We start from the raw sequence: 25,887 nt of genomic DNA, 5'->3' as shown, positions 1-25,887 counted from the left end.
TGTTAAAAACAAACAAAGGGGGCTCCTCATTTGCTCTTCCCGGACGTGCTGGAGCCCCCCGCCCCGCCCTCCATTTTGTCGGCAATTTCTGACGTGTCTAACTTCTCCGAGCCGTCCCCTTTCTCTGACCTCTCCTTCTCGGACCGCTCCTCCCCTTCAGCCAGCTCAGACCTCTCTGACCTGGCGTCCGCGTCCCCCTCCGACTTCTCTTTCCTCTCCGAGTTGTCGGGGTCCATGGACGAGGTTCCCGGCTTGTCCCACTTGCCCATGGACTCGTGCTCAGCTATACAGGTGGTGATGTTCGAAGTCCAGGCCTTCAGGTCCTCCTACAGGGAACAGCGAATGAGACACGTCTTATATAAGGAGTCTCTCTCTTGTGTAATCTTCCTCTTATTGCATGTTTTTAATATTGTGTTTTGGGATTCACATCATTTCATCTTTTTAGACCAGAATTTTAACCAGTAACAGAGAAGAGAAACTAATTCAAAGCGTGGATCTACTCATGAACGCTTGTGACAGCACGGGATGTCGACATTAACGGGCGTCCTCATGGATGAGCAGAACGTTAGCTAGTCTGGTGGTGCGTGAGTTTTTTTTTAATGTAATTATTTTTGTGCTCTGAGCACCAAAAGCCAAGTGCCATATTGTTACATTATATTAGAGAGGAATTGAGGAATCTCTTTGGCTGATATCTTTAAAACAAGACGTATCAAACAAAAACAATCTAGATACATGAATAGCGCTACAGGTAAGAGGAAAAAATGTGTCTTCTTGATTTAGGGGTGAACTGTACCTTTAAGTAGGCCTGCAGTTTTATAGTAGATGAGGTGCATGTTCAATTCCAATTGAAATCCCATTCAGTATTGAATTGTTTTATAAAATTATAATTGAAATAGTTTTCTGCTATTAAAAGGAGTAAAAAGATATTTGGGGAAATATGAAAAACGTTCGTCTCAGCCGACTTGATATGCGTGTGCCTGTCTGTGTCTGATGACAGCAGCTGGCAGGCTGCCAGAGAACTGCTGTTACACCATAGAGAAGGAGAGACATGTGAACCTAACTGTGCTGGTGCAGGACCAAGCTAGCCACCTAGTTTGCCAAGTGAGGTGAGCAATGCACCATTTCCAGGTCAAGTAAAATTGCTACCTAGCCTGCAAACTGATGTTAGCAGTGCACTTTTTTTTCCAGGTGTGTGGTGGTTCTTTAAGTGACATTTGCAGGTAAGTTAACATGCTGTTTAATGTGCTGCAACTGAGCAGCTAATTAGCTAGCTAGTCTGCAAACTTACGTTAGCGGTGGACCTTTTCCAGGTGAAGTTAATAAGCTATCTAGTCTGCAAACTGACATTAGCAGTGCACCCTTTCCACCTTTCCCAGGTGAAGTTAAAAAGCTACCTAATCTACAAACTAACTTTCACAGTCCACCTTTTCAAGGTGAAGTTAATTTGCCACCTAGCCTGCAAAGCTGACGTAGCAGTGCACCTTTTCCAGGTGTGTGGTGGCTTGTTCAACAAGTGTTGGTGCAGGACACTAGGTGTGTCATGTGTTTTAGTTGGAGACTCAAGCAGTAAAGCTTATGTGGGCTGTATTTTAGGGTCTGTGTGTCTTGTGTTATGTCTGCCTGCCTTTGTTAGAACGCTGACGTTAGCCTACTGCTTTATGCTAGATTTGTTTGGCTGTGTCGAATTTAACTCTCCATCTTTGTAGATTGAAAACAGAGTAATGCAAAACTAAGGGGTGCCATGAAATGAAAAATTTGGTTTGCATTTTTTTTTCTCGAAGGGGATAACAGGTCAAGGTAATTACAGACCGATGTATGCCCCAGAAAAAAAAGCAGTTTAATTTCCGCTGGTCATAATAAATAAAAGTCTTTCATAAGTCTCTTGTGCACCCAAGTACAGTGATGAGAAGGCTACATATTCAATTGGGATTGCATTGAGATAATTCCCTGAAGCATCAAAAGATAAATATTCCGCTGCAGTTGTAACAGTAGCTAAATAACTTTACCTAGAAAAGGTGCAGTTTTAATGTCAGTTGACAGGCTAGGTAGCTAACTAACTTCCCCTGTAAAAGGTGCATTGCTAACGTCAGTTTGCATACTAGATAACTTATTAACTTCACCTGTAAAAGGTGCACCTCTAACATAATTTTGTAGGCTAGATAGCTTATAAGATTCACCTGGAAAAGTTGTACTGCAAAGGAAATTAAAAATAGACAAACTGATGCGATGTCTGACATTTGTTTTCATCAGTTGTTGATCAAAACATATAAAGACTAAACAGAATGTTTTTATTTTAACGATTTAGTTTAAGTGAAAGTAAATATCAAACCATTTTGCTGCACGTTCTAAGTCCTTGTTTTTTGTTTTTTATTGTTCACAAGATATGGCTGGTGATGTTCCATACATTTCTTTATCTTGAGCAAACCTCACAAAGATCAAAACCACCGAAAGAGCGCAGAAAGTTTTCTAACATGTAGGGCACCCGAGAGGGCACTTCACGTTTTCTCAATTTTAGTTCTAGAAAGTGCCAGAACTATGGTGGCTGGTCGAGCAAAACCCTAAAAAGCTATGTGAAACCCATTTTTTCTATTATCCGACATTGACAGACTTTATTAAAAATAATAAATAAAAAAGTAGTCACCCCTGATGCTGTTTCGACCTGCTACGGGGCTGTTAAGCCTACCCCAATGGAATATTTTATCTAGCTATGGTGACTACATAGTCTATTCAGTGACATTTCATATTTTTTCTTAGAGGTACAGCCCTTCATGGACATATTATGTGGCCCATAGAAAGTCTAAAGTAAGTAAAGTGGATTATGTCCTAATGTCTGCTTTTCTTAAACATAACTCAAATATGAATGTTCTTACCTCATCTTTTGCATGGAATGCCAAGTTGATTCCATCGTTCATTCTGTTGCAGAGAAAATCAACAGGGATTGTCAGTTTCTCATGCACAGCAATGCCTTTTACATCTCTAATGAATAATAATATTGCATATTCTGTGATTTAATGATTTTACCTTAAATCTGATGAGATAGGCTATCATTTCTCAATGGTATTGTAAAGCAGCATTACACTTGAGAATCAGTAAAATCACAATTTTTGCCATTCAAATTTGCCACAATAGGAAAGCTCTTACTGAAGAATGAAGACATTTTTCTTCTTCTTATATCCCATTGAAGGATCAAACGTGCAGTTACAAAGGTCTACTGGGGGCTCCTCATTGTAAGGTGTGGTTCGGTGCCTAGCATCCTTGTAGAAGGTCAGCTGTCCCTCCTTCAGCACACAAAATACGTTCGTCCAGGACTTGCTGTAAAATTAAAATTACACATTAAGCTGATCTCAACAGATTACGAATGAATACATGTCACATAACTTTTAATTTATTTCAAATGCGTATTAAAATAAAGATGGACACAACACATAATAATAAGGATATTCTGTCCTTGAATAAACATGTGACACAGTAACCTTAAAGGTACAAAAATAAGCTAAAGATTAAAATCTTCTTAACACTAATTTGATTTAATTAATTTTTTGCTTAACCCCACCCCCCTTAGTTACTGTTGCTATGATTGTCACGCTTTCCGTTCCTGCATTGCTCTTTTGTTGCAGTATATAGTAGGGATGTGTATTGGCAAGCACCTCACAATCGTTACATATCGCAATACACGTGTCACGATATATTTCAATACGACACATATTGCAATATATAGCAATACCCTTTAAAAAAAATATATATAAACAATAGAGCTGAAACTACAACTATACCACCTGGATAGTCTAATACGTACCTAACATGTTGATAACTCAGCGGACAAATTGCATCAAAACTACAAAACTACTGCTGAAATGCACTTGCCATGAAAAACTATATGAAAATAAAGTGCATATTGTATTCTCATTGTGTCATTCAACACTTTTTTACTTAAATGCACTTGCCATAACTTCATTTAAAAATAAAATAGATACTGAATTATTTTCTTATTGTGTCTCTGACCCCTCTTAACTTGCATGTAGATGCCATAATCATTATATGAAATAAACTGCATTAAGTAAATTTGTTAGTCACTATGGCTGGGTCCTTCCCATTTATGTCCCATTCCTCCAGGTTCAGTTTTCAGAAACGCCGCGATGTTACTGCCTGTATGGCTCCCGTGCTGTGTTGTCGCAATGTGGTAATCCTAACTTTCGACTCGGTTTTCAAGTCGTCCACACCAGGGCTACTTTCACAGCGGGGTGGAGCGATGTCTTGATATGTTTCGTCACCTCTTTGTAAATCCCGGGCACTACACTGCTGCATCCATCATGTGTCGGCAGAAATGATTCGGGATCACATAGTGCCGCTCTACAGTATACGGCCACTTAGTTGTGAGACGCCATGTTGTGATTTTGGCCATATCATGTGAGAGGCTGGTAGGTCACTGTCCTTAGCTCAGAAGTTGACATCTTGCGTTACAGCAGCGGAGGAGGAGGCGATTTAAATTACATTTTAAATCTGTTTAAAACGGGATTTTTTGAGGAACGATAGTAGTTGTGGACATATCGATACACAATCGTTACACTACACTATGGTTAAAATGATCATAATAGTAAGCTATATCGATATTTTTACACACCCCTAATAGAGAGTTAGTCTTAGCGTTACAAGTATATTAACGAAACCCAGTTTGGATGCTTAGCTTGTATACTTTTGTACATTTTCCAACAGGATGTTTTCACATTTATTTTTAAGAAAAAGGCTTTTAGTGTGAGTACTAACAGATGTGTTTGGCTGACAGTGCTGGAGTGTAAACTTCCCAAAATTCATTAAATTCAGGACAAAGCAACTAGTGTTAGCCAAAACTCTGACAGCTTCCCGTATTAACTTCCACACAGAAGGGAAATACAACACAGTAATCGTGACCAGAGCTTTTCTTACACGTAACCCGACAAATCACTACGAGTACGGTAGTCCATAAGGCGCCCCTTAGCCTTGGAAGTAAAGATTGGGATCTAAAGGTTGTAAACTAGTAATATGGACATGCTATCATTGGCATCTTACGTTAGATCAGTTAAATACAGTGTATTATTCATTTCTTACACTTTTACTCTTGTGCCTTTGGTTTTGGAAAGTAACCACCCACCAAACGCTTTAAATTGCGAGTATCACTCTTTTTAGTGCCTGTGGACACTTATTTAGCATACGTAAAAAATCCAAAGTTTGACAACAACAGGCCTTCTGTTTTGATTGGTTGCAGTTGCTAAACTATGATTGGACAGTTGCTTGTAGGTTATGGGGATTAGCAAATTATGAATTGTAAGCTATTTTTACAAGTAGCAGTTGTACCTGTTTGGGCTTCTCTGCTGAGCTTCAAGGTCAGAGGCGGTGGCCTTTTTGCGATAGAGGAAGCCTTCATTCTGGGCAGTGTGTGAAGGCGGCTGAGGTGTCGTTGGGGCACCAGTAGCTGGAGCCGAGCGAGAACGTCGTGTTTCCTCAGGTTCTTTTGGACGGGGCCTCCTCCTTGGTTTGGGGCGGTCTCGGGCACGAGGGCGTCCGTCAAAACGAGTCACTGGTGCTGAGAGGCTGCTTGAAGGGCGATAAGGTTCTCCTCGTGCCTAACAAAGTAGAAACAAGAGAATGTGACACCAAGACACCAAAAAATTTGAACATACACAACATTTTTGTTTTATACTGTATTTAAGCTAACTCACCTGCGCTGCCTCCCTCTCCTGGACCTGTTCTACAATCTCTGCCATGGTAGATCTCTTTTCCCTGCAATGACAACAGACATGAGTCACCCAAACAGTGAACACAATCATTATAAAATCATTAAATATCATTAGGATCTCACAGGACAGTACTGAATAGGCCACCAGTAAAGCCAAAGTTTGTAAAGATCATTAGAATTTCACTGTCACCAGCATGACTCATTCACATACCCTGAGCGTTTGTCTGAGCCATCCTTAACAGAGCCCTCGAGGTCACTCGAGTCCTGTCTCTGTAGTCTCTGCTTGCTGCTCCCCTCCTGTTCGCTGGACGACTGCCTCTCCAGGCGCCTCCGATAGCGCTCCTGACGTACAATCAGTGGCAACTCGTTCAGCCTGGCCTGGATCTCCTGTTCACTGGAGGTCTGTCTTCCCAGCTTGTACTCCCTCTCTCGCCTCAGATGGTCCATCTGAGGATCAGAGCGGCTGCCACGGGGATCCCTCTGGAGACGGCCGTGGAGGAGCTCCAGCCCTGACTCTGGCCCCACCATGTCTGCCATTGGGATGTCCCCAAACTGTTCCCTCTGCACTCTGCTGGCCTCTAGTAAGGGGTTAACAGCCTTGTGGATGTGGTTGATTCTGGGCTGCATGAAGTCAGCTTTCAGGTGCTGCCATGCATATGCCATTTTAGGGTCCATGATGCCACCACTCTGCGCAAGGTAACCAGAACTGCCCAGACTTCCACTGCTGTAATTATTTTGTGCCAGAAGGCCTGAGCTACCCAATCCCCCACTGCTCTGATAATTCTGTGCTATGTATCCAGAACTCACCATATTAGGCTGTTGTGCCAAATACCCTGAACTCCCTGTATTAGGCTGTGGTGCCAAATACCCAGAACTCCCCATATTAGGCTGTTGTGCCAAATACCCAGAGCTCCCCATATTAGGCTGTTGTGCCAAATACCCAGAGCTCCCCATGTTAGGCTGTTGTGCCAAATACCCAGAGCTCCCCATGTTAGGCTGTTGCGCCAAATACCCAGAGCTCCCCATGTTAGGCTGTTGGGCCAAATATCCTGTACTACCTAAATTAGGCTGATGTCCCAAGTATCCAGAACTTCCCATGTTTTGTGGTTGAGACAAATATCCAGAACTGCCCATATTCTGTTGAGGCACAAAGCCAGTGCTTCCCATACCTCCACTGCTTGGCTGCTGAGCTAGGTTACCTGAACTTCCTAACCTGCCACTGCCTTGATGGTTTTGCGTACTTCCCACACACCCAGTTGTCAGTCCAAAGTACCCAGAGCTCTCTACACTGCCCGCAGTTCGATGGTTTATCCCAAGGTAAGTAGAAGTGTCTGCTCCACCGCTCTGGGAGGTCAGCGCTGAGAAACCCGAGTCACTTCCACCCCCGGCCGCCTGGTGGTTCATTCCAAGGTACGAGGAGCTCACCAACTTCCCACTGCTCTGCTGTTCCAATCCGTGGTAGCCTGATCCATTTATAACTGGCTTGTAGCTGGCTAGGGTTGAGGACAATCTCTGGCTTGCAGGGGTGGCACCCAGATCCAGACTGGTCTGTAAGGGTTTGTGTTCTATGTGCGCCTGTACAGTCTGCCTCAAGAAAGATGAGGTAGCACTGGTTGAGGGAACGCTGGGAGTCAGACATGATAATGGGAACATCCTTCGGCTGGAGAGTGGGGTTGTCTTCATTTCCTCTTCTTTTTTCTTCTCAGCCTAAAGAGAGAGTTAACTTAATAACTAATAGCACTACATAAACCCACTTAAAATTGGAAATCAAAGGATGGTCCAATTAAATGGGGGTACAACAAGTTATCAGGAGTGATCTGCTCATTTCAAAACAGTCTGTTTTATTGGCTACTAAGCAATGTGGCATGAAAGGCAGATGGGGTGCAGTGAATGAGGATAGACCATGCAGTTAACCTCATGAAAGAGATTTAGGACCATAAACGATGCAAACTCATGGCTTGCGCCCATGCCTGCTAAGCAAACACCCCAAGGTCACTTTTTTTTTTTATGTAGCAGCATTAAATTGTGACTCCACCAAAAAACTGATTAAACATTTATCTACAGTCAAGCTTACTGCGGAAAGCTGGCGGAGAGAGCTGAAGCGTTCTTTCCAGGTTACAGCAGCCTTGCGGAAGGCCTCATGGCGAAGGATGAGTTGCTCAACCTCATCTGTTTGGGCCCGGGCCCCTCCTCCCTCTGGCTCCCTGGAGGTGATCAACGGCTCCTTGGCCTTAAGCCAGGCTTCCGCCCTTACTGTCTCCTGGGCAAACTGGAACTTTTCCTGTTCTGGAGGTGCCAGCAGAACAACAGCATGGTTACCACCACACCAGTGCACACCCCAGAACTATAAGATTCATACATGATTCATGATAAAAGGACGAAGTGGAAAGAAAACATTTGTAGTTTGAGCCCCTTTGACATTTAACATAGCGTTGTGTTAAAAGCTGCCTCTGCTCTGATGTAGTTGTCTAGTGAGTTACTCACTGCGTTGTAACTTCTCCTGGTGTTTGTCCCATTTTTCAACAAGATCCCTCTGCTTAGCCAGAAGACTGTCCAGCTTCTCTTGTATCTGTGGTGCCAGACGGGTTGCAGTCATGCACCACAACAACATATTGCTACATCTTAATCAAGTATTTGTATGGGCATTCTTTTGTGTCATGTGAGATAGTCATTCCAATGTGTTACAATGTTTTGTTAGCCTGACCTCCTCTGATGCAGGATTCCCGGCAGCTATTAGGATCTTGCCCAGATCTGCACACTGCTGTATGGTCTTGCTGCGTCCGTCTACTTTGGCTTTCAGCTCCTGATGTTGTTTGATCATCATCTCTAGAGCCGTCAAATCCCTGCGGAGGGATAGATCAGATTAATCAGATTAAATTAAGCAATACTATCAGGGATTGCAAAGTGTGAGATGTAAGCGGTATGCTTTAAAAAATGTTTTAACAATGATGGAAAAATCTGAAGGCAATCTGTCATTTTGACAAATTACACTAAGGACTATCTAGCGTAACTTTATTTAGGCCTAATTCATAGTATCTCTTGAGGAGCTACGGACTGGAGGCCTTGGAACCGTATGTGAACATTACGGATCACCACATTCTCTGGCCGTCTATTAATGATGCAGATGACCTTATTGGAGTTAGTTGAAAGCCTGGTACGTCTCATACTGACAGGATCTGCCTCAAAGGGTTGTACAATCTCCACAGCATACCACGATTTCTATCCTTAGACCCTTGCTATTTGCTTTTTCTCTGTTAAATAATGGTTATTTCAATTATTTATTAATCTGTTGAATGTCTCAATGACGCATCTTTAACAAATCGTGAAAATATGTGTCACAATTACCTAAAGCCCAAGGTGACGTCTTTAAATTTATTGTTTTGAACAAACCAGATGAAAACCCAAAGATATTCAGTTTACAATCACATGGGAAAAAGTAAAGCAAAAATCTCAACAACTGAGAAAAACTTTGGCTTGAAAATGAAAGAATTGATTAACCATTTATGAAAATATTAGCTTTTTCTGTTCACTGACTAGTCAATGAATAGACGCAGTTGAAACATTATACAGAACACGCACATATTTTTGCCATCTTTATCAGTCCTACGGGGCACATGTTCATGCATATGTTGATACGTCGTCAGCTGCTCAACGATTTCAAAGCCAAGTGGATGTGCTGTGAGCTTATTCCACAGTGGCACTGGTGTGGTAGAATGACAAATACTGGCGGCGATTACAGTGTAAAATGTATAGCCTGCATTTCATCAAATGGAAAGTTGAATAACAGATGTCATGTGAAATTGGGTCAAGGTGAAACAGCAGCCTAATACGACACTACACTGTAATGAAATTGTGTCTACGGGGACTGCACAAAACCGCAGAGACTTTTAAACACTGAACCATAAAATGCAGCTACTAAACCTGGACCACATCCTGTATACAATGGTTTTAACCACATCTCAAGTAGGTGAACAGCAGATGTCTTACCTGGGCTCATCCCATCCAATCTGGCCCATGATGCCTTCCATCCACATCAGGTTTTCACGCACCACTGAGAAGAACTGCACCTTGTCAGTTACTGAGGTGACCTGGACGCGACTGGCCTCGCAAGAGCCCAGCAGCTCCTTCCAAGCCTCCATCACCTCCTGCTCTTTGACCATGATGGCCTCGGCCTTCTCGCCTGCATAAATGGTCCTCAACTGGGCCGCGTTCTCCTGCAGTTGCCTCACCTGTACCAAAACAGGATGAAGGCAGTAAGTGGCTTGATCGCAGTAGATTATAGGCAGTGAAGAAGAATGGATGTGTTTATGGAAAATGAACTGACCTGGTTTAATAACAGTTTCTGACTGACAAGCACATATTTGAATGTACTTCTACAGTCTAAGGGCTTGCTTAGTCCGTGGATGTGGAGTTGTGTCTCAAAAATAAGTCTGGTGAAATCTATATTTCCTCACCTTGTGCCCATGAGCAGCAAGTAGGCCTACACTGTGTGCCTGATGTTTTCAGAAAGAAATCACTTGCCTGTGCCACGAGCAGTTGAAGGGCATGCTCAAAGGAGTGCATGAGTCTCTGCAGGGTGGCTGGATTGGTGATGTTAGCTTGGCACGCCCTCACCTCTGGCAGCTGCTTCATCTTCCCAGCGATCTGAGCCAAGACCTACAACACAGGACAGCGTCGTTATCACAAGCATCTTTAAAAATAGCAGCCGCGTGTGACGGCCAGACTGTCTACCTTTGCAAATAGATCTGCGGCACACCTGATCACAGACGGCTGTTTGTTTTGACCGTACCTCTTTGCAGTCGGTGAAGAACTTGTGCAGCTGGTGCGACGCCGCTAGCATCTGCCTGCGGGTCTCCATCAGCTCCAGGAGGTCAGCCCAGGACTCGTTCAGCCCGTCCTTCCACTCGGCGATGGTGGCCGCGTCCGAGTGGCCGCAGTCGATCATTTCATTCACCATTTTGTTCACCTGCTCCATTCGCTGCTGGCCGACGCTGTTGGTTTCTGAGGCAAACTTTGTGAATCTCTCCTGAAGCACCTGGAACACACGGGAAGGACACAACACTGCAGCGACTGCACACAGTAACAAGAGCTAAGTGATACAGTGCAATAATGCAATTCATTAACCGATGCAATAAATAGTATCTTTGTGAGGCTCATATTATTATTATTATTATTATTATTATTATTATTATTATTATTATTATTATTATTATTATCTGCGCCAGGAGATGAGGTATTCGGTTGTTGGTGTACGTAAGTTAGTGTATATCTCTGTCTGTCAAGAGCTAACCTTGCATACTGCTGGACTCTTCAGCCTAATATTTTTAGTGCTCACTAATTGCTGTATGCTCAAGGAACTGGTTTGCAGTGATTCACACCTTTTTAAAAACATGTTTTATTGACTGTTTTAGACTGCGGATAGATATGAATGAAACATATTAACACTCTAGCTAAACACTTTTCTTTTTTCTTGTTTCTTAGTTTTCATTTAACATTCCTCCTGGTTCAAAGATATACAGCTATACAGTTGCACAGTCGCAGTTATTATTTAGTCCTATAATATCAACCTAAGCCTTAAGCCTCTTACAAAGACATTTTAGATTTTATTTTGAGTATTTATAGCTGCTCTCTGCTCTTTTAGTAAAAAAATCTAGTTGGTTTTAATTGGAATAGCAGTCATTAAATATCAGGTCCTTTGTACTGTTGTTATAATTTACTATCATTATGTTATTTTCACACATTTCACACAGGACAGTTAAAATGATATGCATTGTGAGTAATTGCCGTCCCCTTAAAAAGACAATGTCCCGTATGGTTAACTTCCTTCATCGTTTTCTTCCTCGCATCTCTCGCTTGGAAAATCCCCACTGAGAGACAGTTGTGTATCAAACTCTCTAGTCATTGTTGTGTCTGTAGTTTGTGTGCATTAGTGTTGAAGTAATTCTGTCAACCGCTTGCCTCAGTTATCTATGGGCAGGAAGAATGATATCAGGGTTATTATATGAAACACAAGCATATTTGATCTTTTTCTTTTAAATGGAGTCCATTCATCACATGTTTTTTTATTAAAATGACAATTTGCAGATTTTCAATGTTATCTCCATCTATGAGTTTTTAAATTGTTGCAGTTCTGGCCGTTGTTCTGTGTGTTTCTGGGAAGCAGCTACAAAATCTGTTCTTCTGGCATCCTGTGATGAGGCAGTGATGTCGTTGGAAACAAGGAAGAACTAAAGAGTTTTTCTTCAGCTTTAGCTGTGGGGCGGAGTGCCATTCAATGCCATTTGTGATTGTATTTTTTTTATTTAAGGGTCCGCCTCCAAAGAAAGAGGGAGAGCCTCCAACGAGCTGTTGGCGGTGGACACAGCAGAGAGATACAAGGGTGAAAACGGCGAGTACAACCGGCATGTTTTCACATCTTACTCTGTGAATTAAGGATTTAGTTCAAACAAACCACTGATTTGCTGATTGTTGGTACTGTGGAAAGACCAAGATGGTTTGGTTAGTTTTATTTAGTTTCCGTCCAGTTTGAATGAAACGTGTTTTATGATGAATAAACAAGGCAATAAAACGCTTTGTTCAGTGTAAAAGAGAAACTTGAATTCGAGAGCTGTATGTTTGTATTTTTCTGATTAGCTGTACGAATATTTCATTTATTGACATTTTGTTAGTTTATGTTGTTATTTTTATGTATCTGATGTAGTGAACTCGCTGCTCACAGCTAATGCATCCTGGTAAGTTTAGGCACAGCCAGCATGACTCTACAGCAGAAGAGATAAGCTTTCTCAGTCAATATAGCACACATTAGAGAATTTATTTCTACAGTGGACTACATTCACTATCAGCACTGATTGGTCAACCACATAAAAGGTGGTTAATCTTTCCTTTAAAAATAGTATTGTTTTATTTACTTTACACTATAAAGACTTAATTGCATGCCTAACTTAAGCCAAGTATAAAACAAAGCATATCAAAGTCATATTGGGTTTGTACAGGGGCCAATGGCAGCTAATGTTGCAGATTAATTAATGGGCCCATAAAATAAATGCTTTGATCATGATTTAATTCTCTACCTACAAAAGGTAGTCATAACGGAAATATTAAGTATTGGCCTACTTACTTTATCCGATTGCATTTTTGTTCAGTGGCTTATTGAATGTTTGCAGAAGACATTAATGTTGTGATCAGGAGAACACAATGTTTGGTTTCATTAAAATCAAATCATAATCTCAAAATGTAATCAGATCAGAGGATAACAGGGCTTTTCACTAAATAGAAATGTTATTATCTTTTAATAGGGGAAACACAAAATATAGTCTGCTCTATATAGAACTAATTTCTGTGGATATTTTAGGGTAAATGTAGGTTTTATTACAGTCTTTCACCATTTTGTAAAACAATTAAATACAAGAGTTGAATAAATCAATAAATCTGGGCTTTTCAATAAGAATAACTCCTGACGTGATAAGACTATTTTCACTGTTGTTTTCTATTATTGCTTTCACACTTGGCCTCAAATTTATAGTGAAAGTATGAAAACCTTGTGTGAAAATAAAAATGAAAGCATTTGTTTCACTTGTAAAGTAAAAAAAAGCATTTGCATGTATTTGTTTTGATTTAAAATGTGTGATGTAGTTCAAGCAACCCAAAACCGTGCCAATGGACCGACCGTGACATCCTCAAGGTCGTGGCCCAGCTCAGTGGAACTGGCCACCGTCTCCCGCTCTGTGATCCACTTCTCCAACTCTTCCACGTCCTTGTTGAGCTGGTAAAGCCAGTACTGCTGCTCCAGCTTGGTCTTCCTGTGCTCCACCATGTCCTTCAGAGACACATACAGCCGGTCTATGTGTGACTGCTGCTTGGTGAGCTGCTCGCTGTTGAAAATTTAGGAAAAAAACAAATCGTTACAGCTGCCAGAAAGATGAACATCAACAATGTCGCCCTTGAGTTATCCTACACGGCACATAGAACATGCAGAGATTAAGCTTTACTCTTTCCTTGGGCCATATGTGCTGCTTTGTGGGTGCATGTGAGCCACACCTTTCTGGGTGTGCGAGTTCCAGTAGACGCTGGCACTGCTGGGATAGCATGCCGACTGTCTCTGCGTACGTTTCCACCGTTTGCTCCAGAGCCAGGTGGGCCTTCAGCAGCTGCAGGGTGCTCGCCTCGTCCTGAAAAACGATGATCAGAACGACGTCAGGATTCACTTTCACATTCGCGCCATGAAAAAAAACCAACCTGCGTGAGCGAAGGCGCTGCCCGTACCGTGCCTCTCTCTTCGTTGACCAGATGGAGCTTCTGACCCGACAGCCATGACTCCACTTTAGCCGCCTCGCTGTAGTACTGCTGAGCCTGCAGCGTGGCATCCAGCATCACACACCGCCTCTCTGCCTCCAGCTGCAAAACCTCCCACAGCTGGCGCACGTGCCCGGCCCCTTCGCGCACAAACTCCACCTCCGGGGTCCTTAGGGAAGCAATGATCCCCGCGCGGTCCAGGACCTCCTCGACGCGAGCCCGGCGCCCCGTCAGCTCCCTCTGGAGTGTCTGAAGGACCAATCGGAGGTGAGTTCCCAGAGTGTGATTGGGTCCCATTTCAGCCCACCAAATGTCGTCTTTGACACTTACCTGGTTCTTTTTTACATGCTGCTGTACACTCTGGAGGTTAGTCCCATAATCCTTACAGGAGGCCAGGGAAGCCTCTCCTGAATCCACAGCTATCAAGTAACCACAGTTAAATCATTACATTTATCTGCATCAAACATGGAAGCCACAGCACTGCTGCATTGCCACATGCATTCGTTCTTTAACAGTCTGATTCCTTAAATGCACCTTAATACCATATACTTGATGTTCAAAAGCTAATTAAAAAACATGTATACGGAAGAGGAAGCATGTGTAAGGACAGGCTTGGGAACAGAGAAAAGAATTGGCACTCACTATCTCGTCCTCCAGGTCCTGGGCGACCTGATGCATCTCTTTGGAAGCCAGCAGGATGCGGCGTCTCTCCTTAAGCGGTTCAATGAGGCGGACGATGCGGGTCTCCACCACGCCCGACTGCTCCCCGCCCTCCCTGTCACCCGTCATCAGCCCTCGCTGGGGTAGGCACACGCTCTGCAAGCTACCCAGCTCTCCCACATCCTTGTAAAAGTCCCCGATCTGAGACTCCATAGCCTGGACCGGAGGGAAAAGGGGGAGGTCATGTTACAGCCACATGAGGGACTGACAAACACCGCACATCAGCTGTTTTGCTATCAGAACATTTCAGGGTTATGTAATGGACTGCCTTACTTTAAGGGGGGGAAAAAGAGGCACATGGTGCATTTTTACATGTCACAGAAACTCGTGTTCTAAGAATGCATCAGCGGCCTGGGTGGACACATGTCGGAGCCTGGGAAAATTACATTTACATTAGCCAGCTGAAGTACGCAGTCTAACAAGAGCATTAGCCGCATCAAGGCAGATTACAGAGTTTTAGTTCTACAACGTTTCCAATGACACATGTAAGTACCTGGGCCTGGTTGTTGTTATTATTTTAAGAAGTAGAACGTAACTAAATACATTTACTCAACTACTGTACCTAAGTTCTTGAGGTACTTGAGTATTTCCATATCATTCTACTTTTACTTCTTCTGCTTTACTACATTTCAGCTACTGGTCCAATTTATAAAGTATGATTCATTGTTAATTTGTTAAAATAAGCTGACGGTGATGGCAAATGTTGCTCAGAAATAATATTTTAATAGCATGTATGATCATAATAACACTATGAATTGTGCTGCTAATACTTGACTTCTTAACATTTATTAGTATTCCTATACTGTGTATTAACACATACTTCCTCCACCACTGCTAAAGCCCAGTGAAATAGCAAAGAAATATTATAGTGACTAAAAATGCTAGCTAAGTGGTCTACCTGACCTTTTTTTTCCATTCAATTTGTACTGGGAAATAAATACTTATGTATAGTAATCATTTTAACCTGGGCTTGTTCGAGAAAGAAAAGTAAGAAGAGTACGAGTAAAAGTAAGAATTATAAAAATATATAGGTTACCAATGATAAATGTATGTAAGTATTGCATTGCTAATGTGTACAGCAAGTTGCCCTGTTGTGTAGGTGGGCACTGCAGTTTTTTCCAAAATATGAAAAAGTCAAATGTACTTGTGCCACAGTTTAGGGCTATAGAGAAAAAGGCTTATAGACATGTTTGTGCAAATATGGAAATCTGCAGGGCAGTAAATAAACTGAGGATGACCCATTGATGGTGGTAACCGGAATCATATATCCTTTGTGGCCGGAGCTGCTCTGGTTCACACCTGAAAGAATCATTTGGGTTTCGGCGTCACCAGCGTAAAGAGACGGTGACAGCGAGAGCTCTGAGACTTACCTGGAATTTCTGGAGCTGCTCGTTGAAGGTGGGGAGATGGTGCACCTGCTCGAGCTGGGGGGGCTGCCTCTCCAGGTGGGAGAGCTGGCTGTCAAGGTCCGAGTAGCTCTTCATCGCCGGCTCAGGCTTGTTGTTTTCAAAGAGCTGGCGGGCCTTGGCCTTGGTTGTGCTCTCCAGGTCGGACCAGCACTCTCTGATCTCCTCCAGCTTCTGCTGAACCACTGAACGCAGCTCCGGCTTCTCCTGGATCAGCTCCTGACCCTCCTGGACACAGGAAGTCATGACTGTCAATGACCAATTGTTAAACACTAACCAAAAACCATAATGCCAATTTAAGTCACTATGTTCTTTCCCAGGTGTTCAACCTATCCCATTTTAAAATGACGTGTGTTGGACTACCGTTTCTTGGCTGAGTGACTTTCACTCGTACGCTCCTTTTAATGTCAGCTTTTGCTTCCAGGGACGCTTCCTATATAGGCTGAGATGATTGTTGCTTCACTTGCTACCAGAAATCTGTGAACTGCACTGCCCATATCGGTCCACCATTTTAGATCTCAAGCTTAAAGAAAATCTATTTCTAAATCAAATGTGTTCTTTCTAAATCCATCTTTTTTCATATGTCAATGATTTTAGGTTATTGATATCCTTTTATGGATCGTCTTAAGAGAATTGCCGTTCAAATAAAAGAAGACTATATTAACAGCCTTTAACAAATCTCCACACACATACCAAAGCACATTATAGTATTCTAAGCCATGAACCTGAGGATCTTGTTTTAATAGATTACATTATTGCTGAAGGGCTCTGTGAGAGTAACATTTTATGGCGCTGAAAGTAAGTGGCTAAATTCAGTTTGGTCCCCAAAAATAGCTTGGGACAACACAGCTCCGCGCCAAGGATGGAGCACCCCCCTCCCCCCCTGCTTGCAGAAAGGCAGGTGTGTGGGGCAAAGTTTGGCCTCGGGGTGACCTAAAAAAAATCATGTGTGGTAAGTCTAATAAACGCCTGCTCTGTCCTCCGCCCGTGCTCCTCTGCTCCCCTCCCCTAAATCTTGGGCTTTGTTCGTGACGGGATGTGGATGAGGAGATGCAGGGAGATCAGAGCTTGTGGCACATTCCCTTTTGTGTCAATGAAGCTCTCCCCTGAAACAGATTATCACCGGCCTCCTTAAGGGAGTTATAGGTGTTTTGAATGAGATTTTCAGATATGATTTCTGCATTTACAGCGTCGTGATTTACAATCTCTGCAGATTTTATTAATATTATTTATTTTCCACATTCCTCTGTTGCACACGACCGTGGGTGATGTGTTGTAATAACAGCCATGCACATGATGGATTCAATCTCCTAAATTCTGCTTCCCCTCCTTTATCTTTTTCGCGAGGAGCTGGACCTATATCCTATGGCTTTCATAATGCAGTGCTGCATTCCTCCTCTTGGCACCGGCTCTCTGCTTAACTGCTGCTAGCGCTCACTCTCTCAAATCCCTCCCTCTCTCCTATCTTCCCCCAGCCTCGCTCTCCCTCTCATAATGCAGAGCCAGCAGAAAGCAGGTCTCTCTCTCTCTCTCTCCCTCTCCCTTCTTGGCTTTACTGACACACACACAGTGAGGCAGAGGGAGAAGAAATCAGAGAGGGGGGTGGAGAGAGAGAGAGGAGAGCAGAAAGGCAGAGTAAAAAGGCAGAAGGGAGGCAAAAGGAGAGAGAGTGAAAGGTTTGTGGGGCAGGAATGAGGCTGCGGGTGTGTGCTACAGCCTGGGCACAGCCGGATCCAAAGGGCATCTTGCGAAAGCGAATGTCGGAGGCAGATATTTGAATGGCTACCACGTATGAATCGTGCAATTACGACAGTGGAGTTGTGTTGCCGAATTCTGCAGGCTTTTCTTGTGCTGCTGATGCAGCATAGTGAAATAGTGGGTGGGATTGTGTGGTTTGTTTTATACTACTGGCACAAACAACAATGTGTTCACACCCACTGGATGCATTAAAGTAACACTATGCAACGAATTGACGTTACCTGCAAAACACAGAAACGACTTATAATGCTGCAAATATCGCAAAATATTTATGGCAGCTTCCTTCCTTTCTTTGTTGCCATGTCGTCCCTTCGGCCAAACCCACAATGCAACACTGAAACATATGTATTACTACAGCAATGTCCAACCAGCAAACTGTCAACTTTGAGTGGATGTGCCGTTATTAACAATTCTGGAATATTGCCACTTGAAACAAACTTTCAGATGTTACATTAAAAATACATAGCGGTATTTTGCACGCATGAGATTTGATTACTTTAGTGTATTTTCGTGCGTCTTGGATAATTAAATGAATTAATTCCCCCATTTCTAAAATGCACATGTTAAATAGGGGCATGTAATACTAGTAGCATGTTCTTTATGAAAGTACCATTGTCATCAAGACAGAATGTTTTCCATTAAAACAGTTGTTTGAACATGCTGTCATGACTAATAAGTCATGTAAGTACTAAATTAAAGTGTATTTTTTATGGATATAAAATAGCGCGAAGGACATGCGTGTATTGTGGCGGAGTAATAGACCAAAAAAAAGGTGTGCAGGTTAGAGATGAGTAATAAGGACAACAAATGCAAAACAATAAGCTACCAAAGAAAGTCAAATAAGGTTCATGTATTATGACAAGCAGCAACAAATAAGTCAATCTATACTGCATTAAAAACGTGACAATCAAATAATTGTACTGCTGGTACACGTTTAATTGTTTAAAAAAGTTGGGGTTGAAAATATTGTGATTCTAAACCATTTTGAACTGAGAGAGTTTTGGAAATACCAGACTTTTCAAGAGCATCCAGAAACAAATATAACAGAAGTAATTTATTAAATCCCAGTGTAACATCAATAACACTAGTGTGTGTTTTTTGACAGACAATGTCAACTGCAGCTGCATACCTAGTCCGCTGCAAATACATTGCATGCTGAAGTGTTTGCGCAGTGATGTTTTATAGCAGTGTAACAGGGACTGGACTGGGTTCATTACTGGTAGTGTTTAAATGAAGATTGTACAGGTCTGTATGTGAAACAGAATGTCCCAATCAAAAGCGGTCAGGTAACCGTATTCAAGAAATGCTCACTAATGCTAGCTAACATTTGGATAGACTGAATAACAAAGAAAGCATCGATGGATTGTCTTTTGTCTGTTATTTCACTTCATTCCCCAGGTTGATTACATCTCATACACAACAGCCACATGGACAATAAAGAGCTAGTAAGATTAAGATATTGGTACTTATTAATGACAACATATTGTCAAAGTTTGCAAACTTTGCTAAAACCTGCAGCAGATATGAAATAGTTACTAATGCTAATATGAAGGCAGTGCTGGTTGCTTAACAATAAGGTGACACATATGTGCATGTAGTACTCACACAAATGTCTAAACACCCTGCAACATACTTGGCATTAGGTTATTGGCCAAACATTTGATCCAAATATGTGATATTTTATCTGCTCTTATCTGAGATACTAATTAAGAGATACTACTGTATGCTTGATGTTGGATTAATTCATTCAGAGAATAAGCATGAGCCTTTAGCAAAGATGTATTAGCGCTGCTACTTCCTGTATAAGTGGCAAATAAATTTACGGATAAAACAATGTGATTGCTAATTGAACAATTCATAGTTTAAACAACCAACCTAGCCTGAAATCACCTGTTTATGTTTAACATTTACTTCATGATGATGATATTGAATATTAGATTATACAAAATAAAAAGAAATCCGCAAAACTCTGCGAGGTATAAATCCTGTTGTTCAGTGTTGAAATTTGTGCATTACATTATAAAATGTGTGACGTTCATCATTACTTTCACTATAAAAGAGATGAAAATAATTGAGGAAAATATAAATTGTGAACAGCAAATAGCATTCAAAGACCAAAACCAGCGTTTAATTGATCCTACTGATTAGTAATAGCCGAAGCCGTCATTAGCGTGAACACGACAATACCACATACACCGTCCTGTTAGATACTATCTAGAGCACCGAATGTACTCTACCACAAAAGTAGTCACCATCAGATTGAGTAATGAAGTTGGAAAGTATCAGCCTGTTTCACATCAGACATTGTGATGTGGCATAGCAGTAGAACATGTGTTACTAATAACATTAACAATGGCTTTGTGTCCCAGTAAGTCATGACAGTGAGCCAGCATGCACAATAATACCAGGACCCTGAAACTGAAGCAGCTAACTGAAATTCAGCCATCATTCATTTTATTAGTTGCACTGTTTTTACCTCTTGATATCAGATACGTTCATGCTGGTCTCATCCAACATTCGTTACTATAACTACAAAAAGCCAGACGTTTATGGACTGCAACCATGTAAGAAGTTGCTGGCTTTCGTAGGAAAACCAGGCGGCAACCTCTTGTTTTGCCAATTGAAGCTGATGCGGAAGTGTCCTAAAACCTGCATTCTCATTACTGACCAGCAGAGGTCGACTCTGGTTGCAAAAATAAGTCAGATTGTATAGAAGTCTATGAGAAAATGACTCTACTTCTCTCTTGATTTATTCCCTCAGTAAACATTGTAAACATGAGTTTATGGTCACAATCTCTAATTTCAAGTCTTCTTCAATACAGCATGATGTTCATTTAGTAAATTATGGTCCATTTAGGGTGAAATAGACCATAAAGCAGGGTATGCTTTATGGCGGGTTTACTGTGATTGACAGGTTGCTGCCACTACCAGAGGCTTCAGAACGGCAGTCCACAAACCAATGCGTACCGTCACGACAGTCTATGAGGAAAAGACATAAAAAATGAGGAGTAACTATCATAAGGCATCATTCGAACCGTTAAAAGAGGATTAGTTCATATGTTAAATTAACATCCGCGTAACTCAGCTTAGGGAAGAGGGATGGGTCAAACACGGGACTTTCACCCAAAAGACTGGTATTCGTGTACTGTGTAAAACCACGAACGCCACGAGAAGGTCAAAACACAATAACATTGATGAAGACGTTTGTAGAAAAGTTGATGTTTTTGGGACGTTCAGATTCAACTTATAGCTTGTTCACAGAAATGTACAATGCCAACGTTTTATTTTGGCGCCTGGGTTGCAAATACTTACCGTAAAAAGGGCCTGCTGAGAGATGCATTCTTAGTTTTTGTCTATTGGGATTTATTATTTGATCATACAAACAAGAATATAGAATAATTCAAGGATACATTGAAATATATGCTGAATGTAAGTCTTTATGGGAAGCCATCATTTTAATTATTTTTGAGTTATTTATTTTTACTTGGACGGTTTAAAAGGGCAGCAACCAACTGTGAAGATGCCCTTCATATTTCCGCATGTGTAAATATGTAAGAAGTGCCGTGTTTATTAGTCAGTCACTGATCCATGTGGTTTGTCTATGCGATGACCCCTGAGCCCACGCTGAGGATCAGCACAAGGTCGGCCGTGAGCCCTCTCACTGTAACAGAGAAGCACCCACAGATCCTCGACACACACATACACACGAGTCGGCCCGGAGCTGTGCGCGCCGGCTTCATGTGCTGAGTAAGTACTGAGAGAACAGAGGTGAGGGGCCGAGGCGGGAACCCTTCCAAAAAAGGACGCAGAGTTCTCTGATCAAGGCAGCACGCGGCGTCATCTTTTCTCTCCGTCTCTCAGGTAACGACAGACAGACGGAGACAGAGAGAGACATGGGGTAGATTATGGGATGCTAGCATGGTACCAGAGACCTGAGTGTCTCTGGTACCGTCTGTATGTGGCTAGATACACAGGAACTTTAGGAAATCATGACGGTCAGCCCAGTAGAGACAACCTCTGTGGAGCAGCCATCGTCTGTCAATCCTTCCAGTCAGTTTTATCTGGTATTTGGCATTAAAGGTTATTCAAATACGCCTTTGACTCAGAAGTTAAGCAGTATCCTGGTTCAGTCCATTTTCATTTCAAGCTGAGATGTCGTTCTTGTTAGAGGAACTCTCAGTGTCTCTCTGATCAGAGTCTTGTGTTAGACGTGAAAACTTGAAAAAAAATTATTAGAATTAATTATCTATAAAAGGCAACTGGTTATGGGTTAAAAGGTGTCATGGTGCCCCACTGGTTTAAGATGCATACCATATAACGATAGAATGTATATAGGAACTGGCAGTAGTCATTCATTGGTTTGTGTGCAGCCGTTTTGAAGCCTCGAGTTTGGCCTTTTAGCCGACGCCATCTTGAATTACGGCCATTGCCATCTTGACTTTTCGCAACCGGTAAACGTAAGTGACCATATTTGGACTGAGGAGGAGTGATGTAGAGAAGGATTACGGATCTGGTAGGGTGGCGACCTGTCAATCACAAGGTAGCCTCGCCCTAAAGCATACTCTGCTTTATGGTCTATTTGACTCTAAATGGACCATAATTTACTAAATGAACATCATGCTGTATTGAAGAAAACTTGAAACTCGAGATTGAGACCATAAACTCATGTTTACAATGTTTACTGAGGTAATAAATCAAGAGAGAAGTCATTTTCTCATAGACTTCTATACAACCAGAGGAGTCGCCCCCTGATGGACATTATAGAGAATGCAGGTTAAAGACACTCCAGCATTTGCTTCACTCTTCAGAAGCGGAGGTTGCCTCCTGCATATAAACTGCACTATTGAACATCGGGAGCAGGTAATAACATGTTATTTGTCTTTAAAAACATGAAGAAAATAACATTGTTCCGTATTTGATTTTCTTTTTTAGCTGTAGAGCCACACATTAAATAAGGGCTGCAACTATCACTTTGCATTATTAATTAATCTGCTGGTAATTTTCTTGATTATTTATATAAATTGTTTGGTCTAGAGAAGTTCAGATATCAGGGATAAAGGCTGTCACCATTCCCTAAAGCCCAAATCCCACAGCTCTAAATTACTTGTTTCTTTACTCCAACCCAAAGCTGTTCAGTTTACAATGATATAAAGCAGCAGCAAATCCCTGCAATGGAAAAGCCGCTGGAACCAAAGAATGGTTGGAGTTTTGCGCGGAAAACGCAATTAATCGGTGATCAAAACAGTTGCGGCTTAATTTTCTATCAATTGACTAATCCTTAAATTGACTTATCGTTTCAGCTACATACAGAAAACAGAAACAGCAAATTTAAGAGTAAAAATAGTTTTAGCAAACCACGTTAGGTTCAGGTTACGAGTTCCATCCAGAGTCTTGTAGCGTGTATTTTTGAATTCACAGTGAATGCTAAAATTGGCGTTATTATGACATTAATGCCACATGGATTGGACTAATGCACTGATGGTGAGGTCCAAACATGTATCTGTTTGACAACATTACATCTTTAACAATTCCATTTGAGCAATGTTGCCACATTTGATAATTAATTATCTCTGTCTCTCCATTTTTGACATTGTAAAATTAACATATCATGTGCCAAAATGACAGTAATGTCATAATATCACAAACAGAATATCCTGAACTACTTAGCCACAGGACGTAACACTGTTGAGAACACGTATGAATATGGCTGCACAGACTCTTAACCTTGGAACAGTCTGTAGCAAAGACAAAATAAAGAAAGAGTCATCTACTAAAAGCACAAACCCATCTGCACACACTGATCGGTAAGCACAAGTAATCTTTTCTCTCTTTTGCATTGTGACTGAACCAAGAGGAAGTGTCTGGCCGGCTCAGTGGGAGGGTCTAGACTGTGATGAACCTAGTGACGGCTAATGAGGACTTCCTCATTAGGTCATATGCAGCGGTAGGCCTCGTCTTCATGGGCCGTGGTTATAATCGGTCAAGCCGCTAACGTATGAATATTTTATAATACTATATATACTAGAAAAACATGAATGTGTAAAAATCTATAGAGTCGAATGAATTTTTTTAATGTATTCAATAAAGAATTAATAATTAAAACGGTCGGAAATGTCAACTAAACCTCTGAGGATGTTATCAGAGATGTAAATACATTTCAGCAAGGTCACAATCTGATAAACCTTACCATCACTGCTATCGCATTATTCAGCATTTCTTTTCTTTTAAACTTGTGTCCAGGAGCCACTTGTCATGTCTTTCGCACAGTGTCACTGGTGCAAGTAGAGGACTGACAGCAGCCACTCGTTTGCTTCTAGATTAGCGGATTGAGTATCTAATATTCAAAAAATGTACACGATAAATCATTGTGCTCTATATGATTTTGCCTTGGTGCAGCTTTTGGTCCACTGAAAAGCATCAAAGGACATTAAATAATCTGCTCGTGAACCTGCAGATATGAGAAAATAATGATTTAAGTATTTATTAAAATGGGAGAATCATAGGATTTCAGTTGCGAAAGTGCATTCTGACTGGCTTCCGTCTTTACTATGATGCTTGAGCTTAAGCACTTCCTGGTTTAACCCCCCCCCCCCAAGATCTCATCAATCTGTCTCAGTTATAATACATTACATCTCTAAAGTCAGCGATTCTGTTTAGATGCAAATGTTTCCACCAAGAGCTAAATCCACTTGTGTTCTCCACATGCCCTCCGCATCAGCATCAGCTTAACGTGTGACTGAGCCAATCACCACAGCTTTCTGAACGACAGCAGCGATACGTTTGACTATGTGTCATTAGCAGAGATGGAGGGAGTCTCATTGACTAATAAAGAGCCCGCCTGAGCTTCACTGAGGCTGAGGGCATGGAGAACATTCTCTGTGGATGGGACGGTTGCTCTGTTAGGGTAACATAGCATGATGGGGATGTGGGGCAGAAACCCGAGAATGTGAGCTGACTGTATATGTGGTTCTAACAGACACCATTTGTATATACATGGAAATGAGAGGAACCTGCATCCTCTGTATGTTTAGCCTCAAACTGCTGCGGAGGTTTAAGTGTCCTCTGTGTGATTCACTGTAACCTCCATGACAGAGCCGTGATAATCCAGGTGGTCTCACCTCTGGGCAGAGACACCAGAGAACCACGGGAGAAGGGGGTGGGGGGGGGGGGATCACACCACCTGTGAACCGGAACAACACCGACACCATGGCGACGTAACCTTGAGAACGTAATACAGGATGTCCCCGAGCAAAGTGATGAAATGAAAAGCTGAGTGATGACATCTCTCACACTCCCTCACCATTTCACTGCCACCACACCCACTGTCACTCATGCTCTCACCTGCCCCGGCCCGCCCGTCCTCCCCCATCCATCCATCCATCCATCCATCCATCCATCCATCCATCCATCCCTCCCTCCCTCAATCATCACGCCCTGGTCACCTCCACTCACCTGCTCTATCTTGGCAAGCCATTCCTTATTGCGGGCCAGTTCCGCCATAAAGGCCTGGTGCTTCAGCCACTTCCTGTGTAGCTTTTGAGCCTCGTCCCGCGCCGTGTCTCGGGCCATAAGCATCTTTATCTTCTACCCGCTGTCCCAATCACTCAGCTAGGGGAGACAAAAATAGCCACCATCAGGAGCCCAACGCTCGAGCCGGCCCTTCTTCTCCCCCCCTCTTTCCCACAGGACGTCCTGCCTGCCTCCTCTATGCAAGAGCCTCCCTGCTCTGTTCTGCTCTGCAGGGGCCTGGGTACCTGTGCTGTCACCACTCACCCCAACCCCCACCAGACACCCTTTTCTGGAGGAAAAAAAAAAATCAAGATAAGCACCTCAGCAGCAGTGGTAGCAATGGAAGCACTCAAGCCCTTCCTTTGGGTCGCCCCTGGGTCCTCATGCCCTACTGCTTCACGGGTCTTGCGGTCCTGATGCTGCAGTGCCTGCTAGCCAGTCTCAGAGAAGGCAAAAAACAAGCAGCCAAATAGAGCAAATGCGCCAAAT

The 25,887-nt window shown here is 42.4% G+C and overlaps 1 protein-coding gene across 1 annotated transcript; it reads right to left on the bottom strand.

The window, feature by feature from the left end:
- Positions 1-26: 26 nt before the first annotated feature.
- sptbn4a (spectrin, beta, non-erythrocytic 4a) lies at positions 27-25,464 on the bottom strand. The gene is given in 20 exon segments (XM_054625229.1): positions 27-326; positions 2,871-2,913; positions 3,142-3,312; positions 5,332-5,600; positions 5,697-5,757; positions 5,925-7,420; positions 7,788-7,999; positions 8,198-8,282; positions 8,418-8,556; positions 9,701-9,942; positions 10,235-10,369; positions 10,503-10,748; positions 13,380-13,584; positions 13,751-13,881; positions 13,976-14,254; positions 14,336-14,400; positions 14,403-14,424; positions 14,648-14,881; positions 16,096-16,359; positions 25,342-25,464. Coding segments are annotated over 20 exon segments (4,722 nt in total).
- Between the last annotated feature and the right edge of the window lie 423 nt (positions 25,465-25,887).

The sequence above is a fragment of the Anoplopoma fimbria genome, chromosome 24, assembly GCF_027596085.1.
Source record: "Anoplopoma fimbria isolate UVic2021 breed Golden Eagle Sablefish chromosome 24, Afim_UVic_2022, whole genome shotgun sequence".
In the NCBI taxonomy this organism is placed as follows: domain Eukaryota; kingdom Metazoa; phylum Chordata; class Actinopteri; order Perciformes; family Anoplopomatidae; genus Anoplopoma; species Anoplopoma fimbria.
The sequence above is the reverse complement of the archived record's forward strand: the minus strand, read 5'-3'. Positions and strand labels throughout refer to the sequence as shown.